The 15,933-nt window shown below is 49.4% G+C and overlaps 1 protein-coding gene across 2 annotated transcripts in view; it reads right to left on the bottom strand.

Moving 5' to 3' along the window:
- Ldb3 (LIM domain binding 3) overlaps nucleotides 1-15,933 on the bottom strand; it is a 58,228-nt gene that overhangs the window by 19,613 nt on the left and 22,682 nt on the right. For both annotated transcript variants that reach the window (XM_051206892.1, XM_051206893.1), the window contains one exon: nucleotides 2,068-2,213. In XM_051206892.1, the coding sequence (XP_051062849.1) occupies nucleotides 2,068-2,213 (146 nt within the window). The remainder of the gene's footprint in view (nucleotides 1-2,067; nucleotides 2,214-15,933) is intronic.

Here is a 15,933-nt window from a genome sequence, read left to right as displayed (position 1 = left end):
TGTTTCCTCTGCCCAACTCAACAAGTGTGTGCTTCCCCAAGCAAGGCCCCCCCCCCGAGGAAAACTTCCTAGGGTCTTGCTCATGCCTTAACAGTACGGCTTTGTAGGCTAGACTTTACATGTGCTATATTTTACCTCAAGGCTACTTGGCCAGTCCACACTTGTAGAACACAAGTCCTTCTACCTTGAAATGACCCATGCCTTTCCTAAACGTCTGTTACTCCCTGCATCAGTTTACCATAAACGGTATGTGCATGGGGTGTGTGTGTGTGTGCTGTGTGCATGGGGTGACGGGAAAGGACATTTGGGAAATGACACCTTTCCTTCAATTTTACTTTGAACTGAAAACTGTTCTTTAAAAAGTCTATTAAAACCTGGGTGTGGTGGCACATGTTTATAATCCCAGTACTTGGGAGGTCCAGGCAGGAGGATCAACAGCCAGCCTGGGCTACATGAACCACCCTGCCAACAAACAAAAATGAAAATTTTTATGTGTGCTGGGTGGTGGTGGCACACGCCTTTAGACTCAGTACTTGGGAGGCAGAGGCAGATGGATATCTGAGTTGGAGGTCACTCTGATCTACAGAGTGAGTTCCAGGACTGTCAGGGCTACATAGAGAGACCCTGTCTCAAAAGCAAAGCAAATTACATGTGTATAATAATTTTGAGGAGATAAAAACATTTGTATTTTAATAGTAAATGCAAATCATCATTGCTTTTTATAAATTCAAGATAACTATAACTATATGCTGAAAGTATAATGTTTTATTCTTGTTTTTGTTTTTCAAGACAGGGTCTGTTTCTGTAGCTCTAGCTGTCCTAGAACTCACTCTGTAGACCAGGCTGGCCTTGAACTCACAGGGATCTACCTGCCTCTGCCTCCTGAGTGCTGGGATTGAAGGGGTGTGCCACCACTGCCTGGCTATGAAGGTATAATGTTTAAGTGGAAATTTTGTGCCCACCTACAATCCTATGTTGTCCACCCATGGAATGAACACCATGTGATCATTATAAGACTACTTAAGGATCATTCACTGTGTGTGTACAGCTGCCAGAGTACAGAATACAAGCCTGCATGTGTGTGTGTGTGTGTGTGTGTGTGTGTGTGTGTGTGTGTGTAAACTCAGAGTCTTCACACATGCTAGGCACACACTCTACCACCAAGTTGACACCGCTAGACCTTGTCTTTTTCTACACCTTTGTTGGATGTCTACTCATGGCAAGCTCAAGTCAGGCATACACAAAAAGAAAATCTGGCACAGCCCTGCCCTCCTAAAGTTCAAGGTCAGAAACCAACAGGAAGAAAAACAGTGACTAGACTCAGGGCTTGGATGTCAAGGACCTTCCTATAGGCAGAGCCAGAGTACATGGGACCTTCCTCTAACCTGAAACAAAACAAAACAAAACAAAACAAAAAAACCAGAATGCTTTTGGGTTCTTGGAGCAATGGCTGACAGGAAAGTGGGCCATGCACCAGTCTGAGAACTACCTTGGGCTGACTCTGCCTGAGAAATTAGAAGACATAGGCTACCTCTTGGCACTGTAAGAAAACTCTAGGCACTGACTGGAAGGGGCCAGAGTCAGGACTGCAACCAATGAGTTCTGTCTTGGGTCCACTATGAGTAGACCCTCTACTGCTATGTCACATGCGCCCCAGCTATCCTGTGTCACCTGAGGAAACCACACACTAGACTGGTTGAGCAGCTTGCTCAAAGGACAAAATGACACAGTAAGCTGGCCTAAAGCCTGGGGCTTTTTTGTTATAGTTTCTTGTCTTCCGGTTTGAGGTCAACCTAGATTCTTGGAGAAACAGCTTTGTACTCTGCCACCCTGCTCTTCCACCCCAGCCCTCTTTTCTCTCAACTTAGTCTGGAAAAATTCAGCCATAACTGTCCTTTCCCTAAGAGCTATATGGCTCCAGCCCTGCCTTCCAAGGTCAAACCTTGAAGCCTCCCTAAGATTCTACCCTATAACCAGGAGAGGGAAATGGGAACTAAGCCTGTGTCTTCTGCGTCTTGGTGCAGATGACCCTTTGAACCCCTGCCTTCACTTCCCTGTGACTCTCACCTGGCTGGTAGACAGAAGGCCGGATGCTCGCAGTGGTTACCACCCTGGGCTTGGGTGCAGGGGCAGCTTGACCCTCACTGTAGCTGGTGTGGGCAGAGGGTGCTGGAGAAGTGGCTGCCGCAGGGCTGTAGGCAGAGGCTTGTGGCCTGAAACCAAGATAGGAGAGTTATGACAAGAACCGTCCGCTCTGGTACCTAAAGCCATGGCAGGTTTGCTGTCTGATCTCTAGGCAGGACCATGATAGAAACACCCATTGGATTGTTTCCAGAGTCTACAAAGACGCCAAAGGTTCTTAGAGGGGAGCAAGCTAGTCCCTGTGGCTAGTACTTCTGCCTTGGGAAAAAGGGAGGGAAGGTACCAGCCAGGCAAAAGAACACAATGAGAACGCGTCATCCGCAGAGGGAATTGTAGTGGTAGGACTGGGGACCACGGCAAAGGCCCAAGATAGTCACAGCTACTCTACTTTGTGGGACACTCTGGCCACCTGGTCTCCTCATCTCTTTTATGTTGCTGCTGGAGGAAGAAATTAGTCTCATGTTTTGGGGGCAAAAAAAAAAAAAATGTTCATGGGAAGGAGTGAGGAGGCCCACCAGCAAACCACTGTAGACAATCCCCATTGCTTCCTCCCATTGGCTCAGCTGTCAAGGTCCTCGAGCAAGCAGCCTTTCCCCACATGTGGCTCAAGGACAATGGTAGCAAGGAGGTGTGTGGAAAGTGTCCCAGTTCTTTGCCCTCAGGAAATGCTGGACTTGGCCTCTCTCTTGGGGGAGCTGACAGCTCCAGGAACTTCCAGAGTCCAACAGCTATTTAATCTTGTCTGATGCACTATTTCCCATCTCATTTGTTTGTGAAACCATTTTTCTTCATCTCAGATTAACGAATATCTTTCTCTTCTTACATGTTATATATCCTAAGGGAGACACTTGACTTTATGCAGCAAATGGGTCAGTGCATTGGCCGGGTGCTGGAGAACTATACCCCTGGCCTTTAGCAACTCTCTTTCTTCCATCTCTTTCCTATGGCCCACTGGACCTGGGCCAATTGTAAGATGAAGGATTGCCTTCTTGTCTTGGTCTCTGGAAGGGATGGCCCTGGTGTAACAACCTGCCACCAATAACCTAAGTGGATTCAGGGCAGTCTGCAAACTGTCCCAGGCAAGGCAAAGGTAATCTTCAGAGCTGGCTTCCCAGACTTGGGGGCTGGGCATCCTTCGCTTCCCACCACATGGGTTAAGGCTTCCCTTGCCCTTCTGTGTCTGAATCCCCGTGCTAAGAGCAGAGGAGTAAGCACATTGGTGGAGAGGAAGACACCATATGCAAAGAGTGCCCAGCTTCTGTGTGTGTGGGTGGGGCTACAGGTCAGTGGGTCATGGCCAGAAGCTGAAGACATCTGGTGAAGGGCCAAAGTACACATCCAATGAGCAACTCTAGCTCCAGCTCCTTTTGAACCCACATGCAAGGAAGGGAGGTATCTGAGCTCAGAGTGCACCCTCTGACCCCTCCTGGTGTAGCCTAATGCCCTGTGGGATAGTCCTCTGCTCTCTTGGTAAGGTAAGGAAAAGAAAGAATTCACCCTCATGGGGGTCCTGAGGCCATCGGCAGTGAGTGCCCACACGTGGAGAACTGGAGCCTGGAGCTGGAGTTTGTCCTTCAGTGAGAGGCAGGGTAAGGGCTAGACTGCTCAGCACTTCTTTTTCCCTATCTATGCAAATTGGGAGGCGTCCCCCCCACAGCAGGGGCATTTCTCATCTTTCATCAGACTCTAACAAGAAGGGGGTCTGCAGGGGAACCAGGGGAGGCAGTTTGCTTAAGCCTGTTGTGGGAAATTGGGACAGAACACTCTGGAAGCCAGGATCAGGCTCACCCTAGTGATTGAATTGGGCTGGAGAAAGGTTGGTCTTGGTGCCATATGGCATGCTGGGAAGCTGCCTCAGGCTGCACCATGACCCGATACACTCCGACCCAAAGAGGCATGTTTTCCCTGGGGGCTTGGAAATCTGGGTCCTGACTGAAAACAACAACTGAGCAGTTCCTGGAAGCCTGGAGAAACAACTGGACCAGCCCTGCTGTTGTAGCAGCTGGCCATGCTGGAGTGACCCACCCTCTTCCCTACAGGCCCTCTTCCTTTGGCCTCTGTTTTGGTAGGTGCCCAGGAAGGCTGAGATGCAGGAATTCAACGCATTTACTTTAAGTGTTTCATGTGTGCGAAGTGTTTTATGGGCAAATCTTTCCAGTAATGACCTCGATATACATGTACTTTAGACAGTTTAACTGATGAGGACATAGGGTCAGAGGTTAAATCACTTTCTCAAGGTTTCAAACAGTAAAGCTCTGCACTGAGAGAGAGAGTTAAATCCTATTGCTTTAGGGAACATCTAAAGTTAGAACGCTTCTACATCAAGAGAAGAAAGGATAAGGCAAGTTAGTAGCTAGGTTACCTGACCTGACTAGTTCAACATTCCCACCTCCAAGGAGCCTTCCTTGATTTCTTCCAGCCCATGGGGATGACTATCATCTTCCCTTTCTGAGTTCTAAGGACAGAGACTGTGTATGTGTGACGTGTTACTCGTGTTCACATGCATACCCACATGTATGTGTGACACGATCACTAGGGATGTTCCCCTGAGGGAGCAGAGTGACAACAAAACTCTCTCATTAATCATGGCTGGTGTACCCCACAAAATACATCCTGACTTCCCCTTCACACTATGCACCAGGCAGTACCAGCATTGGCTTCCTTGGAAACATATCAGGGACCTAACTATTTGGACCTAGCTGCCCACAAAGAGACTTAGGGTGGGTCCTTTCTTGCCACCTTTTCCCAATGTTAGGTCTGGCATCTGTGGACCAGTTACCTGGGACTCTCCACAGGGCTTGAGGCAGGACCTGCAGCAGAGGCAGTGGCAGCATGGGCAGCAGCAGTTGTGGCCAGGGTTGGCGAGGCCGCAATGGGAGAGGCAGCAGCGGGCGGCTGGGCAGAAGCAGGCAGCAGCGGGGGAGTGGCCTGGCTGGTGCACACTGGAGCATGCTCAATAGGGGTGCTGATGAGGTGGGATCAAAAAGACAACAGGTCATGTGGGCCCCAGGTCTGGTGAGATCCTCTACATGGTGTGGGGTGGGAGGGGGTGGGTGGAACGCGCCATCTGTTCTACACACAGAGCAGGACCCAGGTGTGAGGACACAACCTCAGGTGCTGGGAAAGAGCACCCCTTGAATCCCAGGAGGGCATGAGCAGACCTCAGGGAGGGGCCTGGCAGCTTGATCTTGGAGGGATGTTTACCCCTCAGGTTTTTGGTACTTTCTGGTTTTCCTTTCTCAGGAAACTACAATGCAGTGGCAAAGGACATCTAGTTACCTCCCTACCCAGTCTGCCTTAGCCTTTTCCCTACTGTTTGCACGTTCAGTCAGGGGCATAAATTACGTCTGGGGAAAGATGCTATCCATAGTGTCCCCCTCAAAAGATATTTGAGTGTGAAAGTCCTAGACTCTAGAGCCATGAGAATGTGGGTTTTTAGCCCAAGGCACCGATAGTACATCCAACTGAAGAAGGACAGACATTACCATGGAAAGAAGACCAAAGTTACCTAGACCACTGTGGTCAAGGACAGTTCAGGGATACAGAAATTTGTGCCCCCTTTCATGACATACTCTGAGGAGTGGCAGGACCTGTGAGGAGGGCACAGGTAGACCCTACTGAGCTCATAGGTCTTCATGTCACCAGGTAGCCCAGGTGTGGTACACATTCAAGAATGACATGAACATGGTTCTAAGCATAAGTAGACTGAAAGCTCTTTCTACCTGAAGTAGAGAAGCAGCCACTCTGCCTGTGTGGAGCAGTGTGATCAGGTAGGATGGACAAGATATGCACCAGCCCATACTAAGTACAGGTAGACCAGATGCCCACATGCCTCCACCTGAACGCCTGAGTGTTCTGTAAGCACAGACTGTTCCTAGAACCCCTCTAAAACAGATCAGTCAGAGTTGTGGATTGATAGGATAAGTTCTGCTTCCTCTGAATGGGACAGACAATGAAAATTCAATTATAGGCCTGGGGAGATGTCTCAGTCAGTAAAATGCTTGCTGCTTAGCCAGGCAGTGGTAACTTATGCCTTTAATCCCAGCACTTAGGAGGCAGAGGCAGGAGGAGCTCTGTGAGTTTGAGGCCAGCCTGGTCTACAAAGCAAGTTCCAGGATGGCCAGGATCGTCTCACAGAGAAACCCTGTCTCAAAAAACAAAACAAAACAAAATGCTTGCTGCTTAAGCACAAGGTCTTGAATTCAGATTCCTAGCATCCACATAAGAAATAAAACGTGAGGTGCAGCAGCCTGTAATTCTAGCACTGGGAAAATTAAGACAAGAGAATCTCTGGTACTTGCTAGCCAGCTGATCTTCAGGTTCAGGTTCAGTGGGTGACCATGTCTCAAAAACTAAAGTAGACAGCAGTTGAGGAAGACACTTGATACTGACCTCTGACTTCCAGACATATGCACAGAAATATGTATGTGTACCCCTTCCCCAAGAAGCTCTCCCTACAACCCCGACCCTCCCATACAAATCATGAGAAAGCAGAGACATACACTTCCTGCCCTGCCCCTCCCCCTCTTTCTAAAGGGTTGGTCTCTAACTCCTGCTTCAGCTTCTCTGTGAATTGGGACCACAGGAAAGTACCACCATCCCCAGCTCATTCTTAGATCTTTGATTGGCATTTCTTTTTGCAACAGTAGTAACAGAACAAATGAAATTCCTAAAAGTTGCAATAGCTGCCCCAGAACCATGCCATTTATTTACTCACTCTATACTATGTTTCCATCATTATCCCTTTAATGTCTCACAACAGCCCTCTCAATGGGGTCTAATCAGCCCTATTTAATAAGTGAGGAAATGGAAACCGAATTCATGTCCTCAAGGCTCTGGAACTTACCCATGGGAACAAAAATGACTGATGGTCATTTTGATTTGAAGCCTTAACCAGTATCTCAGAGAGGTAGAAAGAGACCTCTTCTTGTGCTCAGCCAAGTAGAATCTGCCTCCCATCAAAGCCGGATTCTTACTGGACCCAAGTAACATGTCACCAATTCCCTCTTCCAAGCACTCTACAGTGCCAGTGTTAGCCGGTTCTTTCCCCTTATCCTCCCAACCTCCCTGGATGATTAGGGTTATTGGTCCCTGGAGACAAGGAACCTGGGGTTGAGGGACATTGCCTCTCCTGTGAAACATCACACAGCTAGGTGATACACACCAGTTATCCCAGGATTTAGGAGGCTTTGAGAATTTGAGGCCAGTCTGGGTTGCATACAAGTTCCAGGACAGCTTGGGCTATATCATGAGACCCTGCCTCAAAACAAAACAAACAGAAAATAATCACACAGCAGCTTCTAGTCTATTGAGTTTGGAGTGGGGCTGAGTCTGATTTATTATAGCAAGTTCCCTGGTCTATGGACCACACATGGAGCAGCAAGTTGTTAGCTATCTCTGTCTGTCCCAGATAGGAATGCAAGGAAGCCACAAGCTGCTTACCAAAGCATCTCCTAGCTGATCTCCATCCAGTAAGAAAGGAAAAAGGTACAAAGCTGAATACAAGTATCAGAGCTGCACAAGAAGTAAAGTTGTGGGCTGGCTATCCCAGAACAAAGAGCACATTCAAATAGGCAAGGGTGTTAGCTACGTCCTGCCCAGGCCTTTCATGGCTTAGTTGTCAGAGAGGAGGTCTTGGGCAGTGCTGTCCTTGACTCTTCTATGTAGCCACTTGCTCATCCTCTGTGAGACACCTAGCTCTTGAAAGTTGTGCTGATTGTGTGGCTACCCCAGGGAAACTGTAGATCTTGAACCCTGCTACGCTGACCTCTGTGCCCCTCCCTGGTTCCATCCCACATTTCCAGTGGACCACTGAAAACTGAAGACCCTACACAGGATGAGAGTCATATTTCCCTAGCAATAGTTCCAAACAAATCCTGGATTTCAGGCAAAGAACTTGGAGCTGGATGTAGGCCCCAGAAAAATTCACCATTGGCCATAGGGCCAAAGGTCACCACCAGGGGCACATGTACACACATGTGCCTGCTACTCTCAGTTCTTGCTGGCTGAGTGCATCCTATCTAGGATCACTCTCTGCAGCCACCAGGGTCTAGACAGGGGAGAAGAGACATCAGAGTACATCCTGAAGGATCTTGAGTTCTTGTTCCAGGCCAGTTTCTGCATGAAGATCCACAGGTCTCCAGAAATTCTAAAAGGCAGGCACCAGCAAGCAAGCATTGTAGAGAACTTACACACCCTTGACTTTAGTCCTAAAGAGAGTGCCCATGAGATCTGGGCCTGGTCTGCAGTCCCACAGCTGCTTCCTGACTTTGTTATAATTCAAATTCCTTTTTTTTTTTTTTAATTAAAAAAATTTTTGGAGGTTGGGCCTAGAATTCAGAGCCTTATATATTCAGTAAGCACACTCTACCCCCTAACCCATAATTTAAGCATCTAGTTAAAAATAAAACCTAAGTAAGCTAGACTCAGAGGCTCTTGGCTGCCTAAGGGAGAGTGTGACCAGATAGCAGGTCTGGCCGTGTAGTCCCTCTTACAGTCTGTGTTTTCCTCTGTCTGGGAGGTATCAAGGTGGGCCCCGGCTCTCACTCTGTGTGGTGGCCCTTGGTGGTAGGAATTGGAATTCTGTTTATGTTGTGGTTGATGACTGTGGGTCTGGAACAGATGGGTTGATACTAGTGGAGGTGACAGGTCTTGGGATTTGTGGCCACTGGACTCAGGCTGGAGCAGTTGGTGATGGTGTACTATGATTGGTTCCAGCGGTGTGAAGGGGATTTGCCATGATTAGGGTGTCAGTGCTGCCTGTCAGCTAAGACAGCGAAGGACAACGGTTCCTGTTGATTGGTTGATGAGAGACTACCATTTAGGTGTTGGGCATAAAATTGTTTATGCTGCCATCCCCCTGGTCCACATTCTATCTTTCATCCTGGTGATTGTAGCTCAGGGGAGTTCAGCTATGCCACTTCGTGACAAGGCCAGGGCCCCAGTGCACCATGGTCTTTGTGAAAGCTGCCTATCAGCTGCAGTGCGAATGGCACCCTGCAAACTTTGCCCATTCCACTTTGCCCTCAAAATGCATTCCAAACCCCATAGCCTGGAATTCTGTATCTGGCTCTTTATGACCTTCTCTGCAGTCCTTTCTTCCTGGTCAAAATGATCATGCTAGGATCTTCCATCCCTTTCTTTGTCTCAGCATCTCTGTGCCTTCATATTAAACAGCCTGTCCAGGGGCTGGAGAGATGGCTCAGCGGCTAAGAGCACTGGCTGCTCTTCCAGAGGTACTGAGTTCAATTCCCAGAAACCACATGGTGGCTCACTATCATCTGTAGTAAGATATGATGCCCTCTTCTGCCATAAAGATAGACTAGTGAAAACATAATAAATAAACAAATCTTTAAAAAAAAAAAAAAAAGCCTGCCCAGAGGCCCTATCTATACGTACCCCATCCCTCAAGAGCAAGAACACTAACCCCTTCTTCCAGGGAGCCCTATCTCACCCTCCAGCTAGAGGGACTTCTCCGTCTGGAGTCTACAATATCAACCTTGTATTGTGGTTACAGTTACACTGTCCCTTTCTGAGTCTGTTAGCAATGATGGTAGCCAGGAGCCTCCCTCACAGACATAGGATGCTAAGTGAGGGGAGCTCTATTTACTATGTGAGTCCTTGGCCTGGAGCTGTACCAGATGCTGCTCACAGTGGCCTAGAGAAGCTGAAGGATACCAGGATGCTAGAAAGCAAATAAGAACACTTTAGTGCTTTAACCAATTGGCTCCAAGAAAGCACTAAGAGTCCCGGGACTGGTGACAAGAGGTTGCGAGTCCAACAGCTTTGAGTGACCATCTCAGGTCCTTTCTCATCCACAGGATCCCCACTGCCTGGGACCACTACTACCTCTCTGTGTCTGGCTACCTCCTACTCTACAACCTGCTCTTGGGCCTTGCAAGTCATCAGTCTAAATATGGGTGAGTTCCCGCTTGCCTAGATGAAGGTAGATGTCACTTGTCCTCCCCAGGTTTATGTCCCAGACAGGATGACGACTGTTTGGACTGGCCCTGGCATCCGGCTATTAGAAGAAGGGAGGGGTGGGAGGCTAAGGAGAACAGACTGGTATAGAGATTAGGGAGACCATCTCAGGGTAGGAGAGGAGCGAGCAGCTTCCCTGGCTGGCCAATCCGAGTGAGCTCGCCAGAGAGAAAGTATTTTCAGACAGCAGGGGTGGGAAGAGGGTTTGGCCATCCGGTCTCGGAGGAGGTAGGGCATCCTGAGGGTTGGTCCTCTGTACCTCCTTCATTTCCCCAATGCCATTGTCCTTATGTCCTTAACCCATGTTTCCATGTATCAAGGAACCAGGTTGCGTGCTGGGCAGGTAGGTGGAGTGTTGGCTTTGAAACAAGCCTGCTGGTGGGGGCTGGAACTTGTCAGCCAAGGCTGCTCTGATTAGCTTGGCTAAATGCTGCAGAGTAGCACAAGGCCACAGGTAGGGGCCAAAAGCAAGATCCAGCTGGTGGCCTTCCCCTACACTCCTATCACCAAGACTTGGCTATGTCCTTCCAGCTCCCTGTCACAACCCCCCGTGACCTCCCCATCTTCTGGGCTTTCCTGTAAACTGTCCCATTGTCTAGGTGTGCTTATTGGAGTACTTCTCAGACCACCCAGACAATGCTGAACCTGAGTATGAATGGCTTGGGTGAAAGGCTTTTTTCCTGATGGTGAGGGAAGATGGCGCCACCTGTCAGTCATAACTGAGTGTAGCAGGAGAAGCCACAATCCTGGGGTAGCCACACACAACTCCATCCACATTGTCCTAAAAGAGGCAGACTACTCAGTGTGGACCCCTCACTCTGGCATCCTTAGCCAGGGTTATAGGAAAGCAGCAGTGAGCAGAGGGGCACTGGATCCCCACCTGCTAGGTACTATCCCTGCCTCTCTGTCCTAGACACTGTCCTTTAAGGCCCTATCAAGGTGGGGTGCAGGGCACACACACAGGCACAGCATGATTGGGGCTTGGTTTGTTCATTTCAAATCCTCTTTATTTCATAACGAGCATGCTTGTACGTACACGAGAAAGAACTATGAAGCCAGCACACAGGTACAGAGAAGAGGGTGCCCACCCGAGACCCTGATCTGCAGCCAACGTGTTCCAGGTGAGTATCAGGCCAGGTGCTGAGGGGGGTGGGCAAATGAGCAGTGGCCGCTCTGTTTCCATTGTTTGGCAGGGTTAGGCCAGCAAAGCCTGCTGTGTCCTCTCTGGACTACAGCTAAGGGTTTGCAGAAGGGGTGTTCAGAGGCTCTGCTTGTGGGACCTGAGATGGTCACACTGGGCTGGGGACTGGAGAGGTAGGAAGGAGATTCTGAGTACATGACACTGGCCCCAGCTGCCAACTCTGGGATGAGCAAAGAGCAGAAGTGCTAGTGTTGGCTAACAGAGGTGCCCCCCACCCCCTCCGCACAGTCGTTTATTATCAAGCATCACCATAGGGCTCACATGCCAGATCTGTGGGGAGAGAGGGGGGTCCAGCCTGCCTTGGGCCAGGGGAATCCAGGCAGCCTTTTAGCTTTTAACATTAAGGATTTGGGCTGACAGGCCATGGTGCCAGTTGCGCAATTTGGCAAAACGTGGGCTGTTACGTTCCGTTTCAAACCTTTCCCTGTGGCACAGAGACAGAGACAGAGAGAGAGAGACAGAGACAGAGAAAGAGAAAGAGAAAGGGAGGGAGAAAGAGAGGGGTTAGGGGACATGTCCACTATACCCCTGCCTGAAGCTGGGGCAAAGGGAGGGGTGGGGATGAATGATGCCATCCTTGAGGTACCCACTCTCCAGAGGGCAGGCTTGGGTTGGATGGGGCAAGAGTTCTGGGACAAAATGGAGGGACAGAAGTCTCTGCCTCACTTGGGAGGAGAAGTATAGACTAGGGGCCTGGTTAGAGGGCCAATGGCTAGAGTGGGCAAAGGGAGGCTTTCTGGCCCATGTGGCTACAGCTGGGCAGAGCTGCTTTGGCTGTGGGCTCTTGAAACTGAACTAAACAGTCAGGCAGGTCTAGAACAGTCTCTGTCCTCTGGCTGGGCACCAAGAAGGGACACTTCACTTCTATGATGACTGGTGATTAGACCTGTCACCTCCCTCCCTGTACTGCCCGGCCTTTCTCATCTTCACCATCTCCAGAAAGAAGTCTTCACATGCTACCCTGGGTTCCTGCATGCCCAGGCCTGAGAATAGCCCAGGCCCACCCCAGTTCACAAGCACACACGCATACTCACTGCCCAAGGTACAAAGGGGCGGGACCCACTATTTCCTGTCAGTGGGGCCACGGGGAGGCCCAACCCATAGTTGCCCAGGCGAAGGTGCAGTTCGGGCACCCAGAGACCAACATGTAGAAAAGGAAGAAGGGGGAGCAGGGAAAGGCCAGCCAGTGATGTGGGGGTCCCATCCTTCCTGACAGAAGGGCCCCTAGCACCTCCATAGCAGGATCCACATCTAACCATAAACACAGTGCACTCGACCTGAACCGAGACACAGTTAAAAAAACAAAACAAAACAAAACAAAAAAACGCCGTGCTGGCATTGGGTCCAGAGGTCGCACTGTGAATATTTACAAACTAGGTGAAAACAAAAACAAAAATCTAACTGCTATGTCCACATCTTGGGACACTACTTAACAGTAAAAAGGGACAAATGAACTCCAGGCTGAATCACCTTGATCCAAAATGCATGGGACAGAACTGTCTTGGATTTTAGATGATTTTGGAATATTTGAAAATATTATGTCTTGGGGACCCGACATAAAATTCATTTATATTACATATACACTTTCTCCACAAACTTGAACATAGTATTTTTATGAGACCTGTGTTTTGTTCCCACCACTGTTCTTGCCCTGAAGACTGCACCCAGGGTCTCATGCATGTAGACAAGCCCTCTGCTGCTGAGCTGCCCCCAAGCCTGGTATCCGTGTCTATTGTTTCTGTTCTTTTTGAGACAAGGTCTTGCTATGTAGCTGCTCTGGAACTCTATGTAAAGCCGTCTATCCTTGAACTCACAGAGATCCTCCCGCCTCTGCTTCCCAAGTGCTGGGATTAAAAGCATGTGCCACCACACCTGGCTTAGAATCTGTTTTGACATGAGGTCAAAGGTAAAATTTTCCACCTTTGGTATTCACGGTGCTCAGAAAAGTTTCAGGTTTGCGACACTTTGGATTTTGGAAACAGGGTGTGTGTGTGGGGGGGGGGGTAAGGGACACCGTGTGAATCTGTATTGGTTCACTCAACAACTTATAAAAAGTCCAAAGGAATTTTGCTAATAGAAAAAGCCAACCCTAAAATGATCATATGCTATATGATTCCATTGCTGGTCACGGGTAAGGGGGGTGGGTAGCGTGTCTGTGTGTGTGTATGTGTGTGTGTGTGTGTGTGTGTGTGTGTGTGTGTGTGTCTGTATGGAGACATGTGTAACAGTCTTAGGTGTGGGACAGTCTATGTTCGGGGTTGAAGTGATGTCATCATTATCAGTGTGATGTTGTGCTATGCTATAAGACTTTGTCAGTGGAAACAGAAATGGAAAAAAGGCAAGGAGTCTCCCCTCCCTCCCTAACTTCTTTCCTTCCTTCCTCCTTCCTTCCTTCTTTCCTCACTCACTCACTTCCTTCCTTCCGTCCTTCTGTTATTTGTTTGTTTTTGTTTTAGACAGGGTTTCTTTGTGTAGCTCTGGCTGTTCTGGAACACGCTCTATAGACCAGGTGGGTGTCTAACTCAGAGACCCTCCAGCCTCTGCCTCCTGAGTGCTGGAATTTAAGGCATGTGCCACCACTACCCGGCATCTCTGTTATTTCTTACAACTGCAAGTAAATTGATAATTACCTCAAAATGGAAAGTCCAATTTAAAAATGAGCTGCCAGCATGCCTGCACCAGAAAGACTGATGTTAGGCTCAGCTGGTCTTACGGTTACACATAGTCACAGTCCCCAGGCCATGCTCCTTGCATCCCCACATCGCTGTGTTCACAGAGGTCCCCTTTCCCATCCGTGTGACCTGGCACCCTCTCACCCTACTCCTGGAACCCAGCACGCACATTGGAACGCTATAAGATTCTTGCACAAAAGTGGGAGCTGCTGGTTGCTAACATAGTTGTAAAACACTGGTCTGACCTGACTTTGCATTATACCAGAGGCTCAGAGATGTCCACACGAGTAGTCCAAAGCCACACAGAAGTTCAACAGTGAAACTGCCATCTAAGTGCTGAGCCTTTCCCCCTGCCACATACCTGCCTCTCCAGGGTCTGGGTGAAGTCGTGGAAGAAGCACCAGCAAAGGCCCTGTGGCCCATACCGCCCTGCAAGCACTCACAGCCACATCTCATACAGACAAAGGAGGTGCAAAATGGGACACGGCCAGTTGCCAGATGAATTTCCAGTTTAAACAGAGTCCACTGAGGTGCAAAGACAGTTTGTCATCAGCGCTCAACGACAAAGTGAAGGACAATTCTAGAACTCCTATGAATCTGGTGAACCTAGACTGTCTGATACTGTGGGGAAATTCCTGGCTAGCCAAAGAAAAGACAAGAAGAGGCATGCACTGAGGAGGGAGACTGAGGGGAGAGCAAAAGACAGGGAGGAGGCCTCCCGGGTCTGCTCAGACTGCGGTGCTCAGCTGTCCCAGTCTGCAGCTGTGGCTTGCAGACTTGCCAGCATGCCACAATACTAGGGGCCAATGTGGGAGGCCAAACGAGCAGGGATGGAGCTGTCATCAGCCCAGAGGATGGATCAGCAGGCCCTGGGGCTCAGCCTCTAACTCTGGAGGCAGGGTGTGGCTCTGGCCACTGAGAAGTGAGTCCCCTCAGCAATCTGAAAGCAGAATATGAGGGACAAAGGTGCTTTCTTCTGCTCACATGGCCACTTGAGTGAGTGAGCCTACGGCCCCAAGTGGCTGCAGACTTAACTTGGTACTTTTCTCCTGAGCATAATGGAACTAGGGCATGCACAGCCTCTGCCCCAGAGCCCTGGGGCTGCTGAGATTTGGGGACATGGAAGCCTCTGCCCATGAGGACACCCCTCAACAAATTAAAGTCAGAAAAGGAGAGAGACAGAATCAAGAGGCTTGCACCCTCTGGTTCCAGGCCAGGGCAGGGGTTGGGGTGTCTGCTGAGACCCCAGTCTTCATTGAAGGATCTGGAATACTGGGAGGGGTGGGGCTGAGGAAGGAAGCAGGATAAAGAAAGCCTCTTCTTGGGAACCTCTTGCCAGATTTTCTTCTAAGGAAACCCTATGGCAGTGCCTGCTCATGTTCCAGGGAACAGATTCGCTCTCCTGCTGGGAACCCTTTCCTTCTAAGCATGAACAGCTGACAACGAGCCATAAGCTTGGCATGACTAGTTTGCATATTGATCAGAAGAAGAACATAAAGTGACCAGAAGAGGTGACAGAGGCCATGAAGGAAGGATGCTGTGTTTTGTAAAGGGGAGAAAAAAGCCTCCAGTTGACTTCCTGGTGGAAAGAACATAGGGTGTAAGCTCTGTCAGGAAGGTGACACCAAGACCCCTCTATTGAGTCTTGGGGAAAGTCTGCATTGCTCCCTAGGACATCTATGTGGGTGGCTTCAATGAAGAGGGTGGGAAAAACACAGAGACAGCATGTAGAGCACAGGAGGAATGGAGAGCTGAGACCTCAGCACACAGTAAACAGCTGGCTCTCCACATCTGAGCTAGACGCCGCAGCATCACACTTGGTGTTCTTGGTGCACCGAGGAGCTAAGAGGTTAAACACATTTCCGGGACCACATGGCACCCTTAGCAGGGCTGGGAGGAGCACACTCCCAGCCAAAAAAAAAGTGGGAGCAGCTCAGG

This window comes from Phodopus roborovskii, unplaced genomic scaffold (assembly GCF_943737965.1).
Source record: "Phodopus roborovskii unplaced genomic scaffold, PHOROB, whole genome shotgun sequence".
NCBI lineage: Eukaryota > Metazoa > Chordata > Mammalia > Rodentia > Cricetidae > Phodopus > Phodopus roborovskii.
Note: the sequence above shows the minus strand (reverse complement) of the source record. Positions and strands in the feature narration are given on the sequence as shown.